At 42.9% G+C, this 7500-nt stretch overlaps 1 protein-coding gene across 1 annotated transcript in view; it reads right to left on the bottom strand.

Moving 5' to 3' along the window:
• Window positions 1-7500, bottom strand: part of pcdh15b (protocadherin-related 15b) — a 204121-nt gene that overhangs the window by 128704 nt on the left and 67917 nt on the right. Inside the window, 2 exon segments of the mRNA XM_062526974.1 lie at window positions 2308-2442; window positions 4809-5015. Of these exon segments, the coding sequence (XP_062382958.1) occupies window positions 2308-2442; window positions 4809-5015 (342 nt within the window).

The raw sequence follows: 7500 nt of genomic DNA, 5'->3' as shown, positions 1-7500 counted from the left end.
GATTGTTCACTTACTTATATGTTTATACATACATAAAATGCAAACACAAGGAAACTTTCAAACCTGTATAAACTCAGACACTAACATATATAAACTTACATAACAATAGGAAGAAGGCATAAACAACCTCATACACACACTCTCTTTCCGAATCCACACACACACACACGCACACACACACACACACACATCTCATATTACCGCAAACAGATGGCTGCTGCCAAGAAATAAAACAAGGGGTATAAAACTGGCAGTCTTTTGTATGGGCCACAATAAGGTATTATTCTGCCAACCACAGCCGCCATTGTTTCGTTTCCCTGCCTGTTAAGTGTAGGCCCTGCTATGTAATACACTCTATCATTATGATTCACAATAGCAGAAATGATTCAGACACGTAAGGCGCTCAGCACTGTTGTCACAATGCTACGCTATGCACTTCACCCAGAAAGCGTCAAAATCGGCACTCGGGAGAGATAGGCAGCGCCGCCACGACCGCGTCCACCGACGCCACCAGCGCCGGGGGAATTATTTCCCGTTCGCCGAGTTTGCAGTAGGACATTTTTGCTGCGTGGCTCACGTCTACGCGTGGTGCTGGTGTCAAGATCTGTCAGGTAACGTTACACCTTTAAAGGTGTTGGAAGAGAGGCCTCTCAAAATAGGGCTGCGGGGCGAGGCGAGGCGAGACTAAAGCCGAGGTTAATCAAAAGGTTAATCACGTTAATTGAACCGATCACATCACCCAGAGAAGCCACATGTCCTGTGATGAACCGGCTCTGTTAAACTCCCTGGCCTGGATGCTGCCATTACTTCAGATAAAGTGTGCTTATTTGGACGTAAAACTACATGCTCTCCATGGAATGGCTACAGTAATGTTACTTTGAGAGAGAGAGAGAGAAAGAGAGAGAGAGAGAGAGAGCGAGTGTGTCTCACAGTCAACATTTTATTAAGGACATTTACAATTGAATCAATAGAGAGAGAGGGAAAATAGACATGACAGAAGGAAGAAAGATTGAAAGAAAGAGAGAAAAAAAGACAGAAAAGAAAGGTAGAAAGAAAGACAGAAAGAAAGAGAGAAAACCACTGTGGGAGAGACAGTAGGGAGTTCTGTTTTGGTGGTGATAACAAGGCAGAAATGTCTGGGAACAACCAAGGCACATTTCTTTTTACACACACACAACCTGACACAGGTGGAAGAACAACTTGCAGCTGGCGTGGGTGTTGCATTCCAGATGTGGGCGTATCGGTGGCATCACACCTCCAAACCCCTCGCAATGCATCATCCCACGGGAACGCACTCATCACACGTGACATTACTGACTCTGTTGAAGCACTCATTGTGCAAAGGTAATGTATACCAATGCACGGCACTGTGATTGCCTTTCAACCGAACTGAAGCTCTTGCTTGATTCTCCTACACTTTAGATCACGCGGCACGTCAAGAGGCACACAAACTATAGTGAAACTGTGGCGTATACATTGAGCATGGGAGTGATTGCAGCATTAATGTATTGGAGACTTCCAGACAAATCCGAAAAGCCTCCGGAAGGTGGCTTCGCAACAACAATACAGAATGTAAGTAAGAGAGATGGGATATAACAAAGCGCAGAGTGCACTCAACTCAAATTGAACTCATCTTAGGGTGCAAAATATGAAAAATAAAAACTATGCTAAGACACACTCTCAAGTGTATACTCTTGCTGAATTCATTGGAGGTGTAACAATAGAAGCATGCATCTGGGCTCCAAGCCTTCTTCGGTCTCATCAAGAGTATTTTGAATGAGTGTGTGTGTGTGTGTGTGTGTGTGTGTGTCTGTGTTTACCTCTATTAGAGTGAAAGAGACAACATCGAATATGAGAGAGATGGAGGGAGAGCCCAGGAGTGAGAGAGGGACTGAGAGAGAGAGAGAGAGGGCGAGAGGAAATGAAAGAGGGAATGAAAGAGAGAGAAAGAGAGAGAGGGAGAGAGACAGGGAGAGAGATGGATGAGGGAGTGAGAGAGAGATAGAGGGCAAGAGGGAATGAAAGAGGGAATGAGAGAGTGAGACAGTGAGACTGAGAGAGAGAGAGAGAGCGCGTGAGAGAGAGAGAAAGAGATGGATGGATGGCGTTTGAGGGGGGGGCGGGGACAGGGTCAGGTCCCGCGCGGGGCGAGAGGTGTCGGGCGGGGCGGCTCACCGCGAACACGTTGAAAGAGGGAATGAGAGAGTAAAACAGTGAGACAGAGAGAGCGAGAGAGAGAGCGCGAGAGAGAGAGCGAAAGATGGATGGATGGCGTTTGAGCGGGGCGAGAGGTGTCGGCTGTCTCACCGCAAACACGTAGCTCTGCTGCTCTTCACGGTCCACGGGCTTGAGCAGCGTCAGGTGGCGGGCGATCCCCAGCGGGGTCACCGCGAAGATGCTGTCGTAGCTGCCCAGCGAGATCTGCACCATGGGGTCCCTGGTCTAACGGACACACACAGGAGGCAAAAAACAGGACACGTCACTGTCAACACGAACAAGGCAGGAGGGAAATCAAATAGCATGAACAGGTAAGACAAGGAAAGTGAATCCAGAAACTCGGGTCAAAGTGGCAGCATTTTTTGCAGAAGAGTTTGACAAAAGGGGAACACAAAAGGATGGCAACGTGTACGTTTTTTTATTAGAAGCGACTTTGCAACGGCAGGTTGGGATGCCAAACGCAGGCCGGTCGGATAACACTGCTCCATCACACCCACAATGAAGGTTTAGGACTGTGTGTGCGTGCTATTGGCAATTGGCTATTTCAAGGACACAAAGAGACTAAGAAGCCACAGAAATGAAAATGTTGACAATATCTATCCTCGGGGACCGCAGTCACCCATAAAAAGGGATTCTAGTCGGTAAGGCGCTGAAAAGAGTTCTCCTGCCGAATTACAGTGATCAGAGAGGACTAGGTGCCATTCATTTCCATAGTGAAGAGGTCCTTCCGCGGCCCTATTGTGCTCCACAGAAAAGGAACCTCTAATACGCAGATACACTGGCAAGAAAGTGACAATATTCAGTGTTGAATGAACCACTCATTTTATGTCACTCTGAAACATTTAACTCTTGAATTTTTTTCCCTCCCTACAGTAGTTCTTAGTCAACAGGCTTTCAGAGGCAATTCACAAATACACAAAATGCACAGCACTTGAAATGTCTAGCGGAGGAAAACATTCAGCTATAGCCATTCAACATTCAAAACAAGATATTATGGTGGTTTGGCTTGACACAGAGGAAGAAGATGTACACTGATTCTTCTGGGAAATAACTGTCAGTGAATTGGTAACCTGTAGCATCTTGGTTACTTTTATTGATGGTTCATCTTAGATTCTAATGCCATCAAATCCATATGTTTGTTTGTTTTTGTTTACCTTTATGTCTCTTTAGTCTATAGTTTATAGATGGTTGAGTTGGGCTGAATAGCAGGCAACTTATATATGAATACATTCTCTGGCTGATGCAACAATTAATCTGGGTGCAGAAAGTTAATCCTTAATTGTGGACCAAAGTGAAACTGGGAGGATTTCACAGTTTTACTGATCACCCCCCCTTGTGTTCTCAAGAAATGAAAAGCAGAAAAAAAACACTTCAACACTTCAAAGCTATACCCACTAGGCTACAAGAACACATGTGCATGCACGCACAAACACACACACACACACACACACACACACACACACACACACACACACACACACACACACACACACAAATAAGTAAGCAAAGCCTGGAAACCATGCTAAAGAAACAAAACAAATCGAATAATTGAAAAGAATCAGCACAGCAGCATAAGGACAAGCAAGGGAGAGAAAAAATAGAGAGAGAGAGAGAGAGCAAAAAAGAGAGAGAAAAAAGAAAGAAGCAAAGAAAGAAGGCAAGAAAGAAAAACAAGCACTTCACTTCAAATTACACACTTCCCTCTGAATACCTACAGGCGTAGCATTAACCGTGAGCTGAAGTCAGGAGAGAAAACATATGGCTTGTTATGGTGGATTATTCTCTTAAACGCTGACTTGCTCAGAGACTGATTTGGGGGGCTACGCTGCGGCGCCTGGCAATATCGCCAAAGCTGTAATGCAATAACGCAATTTCACAGTAAGATTAAAATAAAAAAATATATCATTAAGAAACAAAACAAAACAGAATGTCTATAATGATAGATAAACTAATCAAGACGTCCCGCAGATGCTGCCTGATTGTTTGGGCAAAGCTATTATTGTCTGTTCAAGGTCATCTGATTGAGTTCAGCATCCACGGGCCTTGATGGTTGTGTCAGTGATCGTTTGCTTCAGTAATGAGGTTTTGTAGATTGGACAGGGATGTGACGGTCTGAATTATTATTACACTCGCTGAATAGCTGATTCCCTTTGTCTTGCAGAGACATTGTCAGAAGAAACGCATCAAGTAAAAGAAAAACACCTGACGACAACTTGAAGGTTGTTGTTTTTGTCTGAATTCTGCAAATGTTTCTTAAGACTACTTGCAATAACTACAGGTTTTAGTATGTGGTATTTCTTTGCAGTCTCTCACACAAGGGAAAGCTGGACCATTGTCAAATATAAGCTATTCAAATCTGCCAGTTTCGAACAAATGACTATTCACATCCACACACTAGTTCCTCCATGCTCTCCAGCTGTCACAACTCTATTACATGAATCTTTCATTATCATCCAATCACGCTCCTCCTTTATGTGATGATGTCATATCTGTAACTCACTGTCTTCTGAGTGCAAACGAACCTCATGGAAAGAAAAAAAAAATCGAGAAAAGATGAGAGAAAGAAAAAAAGAAAGGCCGCCCGTTCCTACCTCCTCGATGTCATTATCCAGGGCGACGATGGCGAGCGGGGCTGTGAGATTGGCGTTGTCGGAGATGGTGGTGCCCACGGGTGCTGATTCGCTGATAAAGCCGTGGTACACGGGCGCCTGGAAGTAGGGCGCCTGATTGTTCTCATCAAGCACCTCAATGTGCAAATTAGCGAAGGCTGGTAGCGGGTGTCCATTGTCCTGCTCAGCCTGTGAGAAGGAGGGAGAGAGAGAGAGAGAGAGAGAGAGAGAGAGAGAGAGAGAAAAGAGAGAGAGAAGACAGAGAGAGTTGAGAGGTTAAAGAGAATGAATTAAACATAAGCGGGGATCTTTCAGACATCTTGAAGGCACTGCACGAGGAGCTTTAACATAGTATCTAATTCTTGTGATCTGGTTCTACAATCATAGGCTGGTGTCGTCTTTGCCATGACTTTGGGCTGACACGTTCTTGACCAGACCATGTTTTTTTATGAATGTGCCCTAAACTGAAATAGAATGTGCCCTACTTTAAATATTCATTCCGAATAGTTTCCTTTACAGCCAAGGCACTTTTGAACTACCCTTTCTCGGTATGTAATATGTAAAAAAAATAAAAAAAACATTAATCAAGGCCAAAGAGCCTCCTCTAAACTATTTATCCTTTTTCAAATAAATATTTTAACAACACTATATGTATAACACTGTTAGTGTTATTACACTATAGGTAACACATGAGTTATAAACGTATAATAACAATACAATACTATGTACCCATACTATAATACAGCTATCATAAACCGTAATCCAAACCATTAACTTTTGTAACTAGTCAAGTAAACGAGTACTGTAAGTATGCTTTTGTTCTCTAACGTTGAGTAAGTCTGCCATTCAACATAACTTGATGTGTCACATGGTTCACACTGGGAGGTGGTAGTCTAGTTAAGGGGCGGGGTTAGCATGTAGTAGCCTGAAAAGTTGTGGGTTCAACTCCCGGCTTCTATCTTTGAGCAAGGCACTCAACCTCTAGCTCTAGAGACAATGTAGTCCCTTGTAATACAATTACCATATGCTGGTCACTTTGGATGAAAAGTTTCCACTAAATGAATAAAGGTAAATGTAAACTATACCTACAGAATACAATATAAGGGTATAGTAGGACTATCTTTACTTGACTGAAATCTTAGACCACTATAAAAACAGAGTAGAGTCTTTGTGCAAGCTAAACACGATGTACTGAAAGTTACAATGGCGGTGACTCTCGTACAAAGACACAGGCTTATATTTGATTTGCTGTGACATGTTTTGGCTTACACTAGGGTGTTCACACACTGATGGTAATACACTCTGAAACTCTGGAGTCCTAGCAGTGAATGGATGTCAAATTTCAGTTAACAGTACTAAACAGATTCTACTGTCCTTAACATGTTTGGTGGGTTGTAAGATGGCTTTGAGCCAATAAATCTTTCCGTCTCAGCCACCTCTGCTTTTGACTGCTGTCAGGTTCAAAACAAAAAAAAACTCTGAACCTCATTCATTACTCATTCACAACGTTTACCTTCTACCGCCAATACAAAATGAATGTCAGGCCTCATGAATTGGCACACAAACAATGTGATAATCGGCAAAGCAATTAGCAGTGTGACTGAAGAGGGGTCACTACTTTTCAATACACTGAGTGACTACCAATTGAGTGCACAGGTTGACTTAGAAAATCAAACTTTGCCAATAGTCTAGTTGGTTTTCCAGCCATGAATGGACCATTTGCGTGTATTCACTTAACTGACACATTTATCCAAAGGGACTCACAAAGGTACTGACAGGCGAGCCACCATGCAAAACACACACTAAAGACTAATGCAACCAATTTTGTTTTTACTGTGCAAGACGGTGGACATGTCAAAGAGCATTCAGCAATGACAAAACATCTTGAATGAAATAGTAATTGCTCAAGTACACTCTTGACAGAGATAACAACTCTGGAAAAGAATGCATAATAAAATCTGATTCATGATGAAATTTGGGGAATTCTCATTTGAAAACGCATCATATAGAATTTTCAGATTCTTGAGGCAAATATTGGGTGTCAACAGTAAATGACATTCAATCATGTTGCAATTCCACCAGAAGTTTGAGAACAGCTTTCTTTACAGATCGGGTGATAACACACACAGACATAACACATATCTCTAGTCCTGATCTTCACATTACCTGTTGACTTAAACAGACAAACACAAACATGCTATGAAGGCAGGGACACACAATGGCCCTGTTCATATTGAATTCTATCACATTTGGGTAACTTTAAGGCCGTGGGAGACTATGGCTCTAACGATTATGTGTCATCACTGCATACTTCACAGATGAAAGCCCTATAGCATGATAAAAAAAAACCTTCGTCCATGAACTTACACTCATATCAGCTGTACTCTGTATAAAGTACAAAGGGAGAGTACAGTTTGTTAAAGGCAGTTCCATGCCTTCCTCTCTTACAATGACTCGGCACAATAAAAAAGACCATTTGTGCTACTGACAGCCAATTTCCCGTGTGAGATGTTACAACCTGAATGTGAAAGTGTAAATATGAGTGGCACCATCTATTTCCACCTCTCTCTCCGAAACCCACGCGCTCGCAGCGCCCTATGGATTTCCTTTCCTTAGCCATTCTCCCTTTTCTTGTCTTTGGGTTTAAATTGAATCCTGACAGGTGTACGGTGGG

This window comes from Sardina pilchardus, chromosome 22, assembly GCF_963854185.1.
Source record: "Sardina pilchardus chromosome 22, fSarPil1.1, whole genome shotgun sequence".
In the NCBI taxonomy this organism is placed as follows: domain Eukaryota; kingdom Metazoa; phylum Chordata; class Actinopteri; order Clupeiformes; family Clupeidae; genus Sardina; species Sardina pilchardus.
The sequence above is the reverse complement of the archived record's forward strand: the minus strand, read 5'-3'. Positions and strand labels throughout refer to the sequence as shown.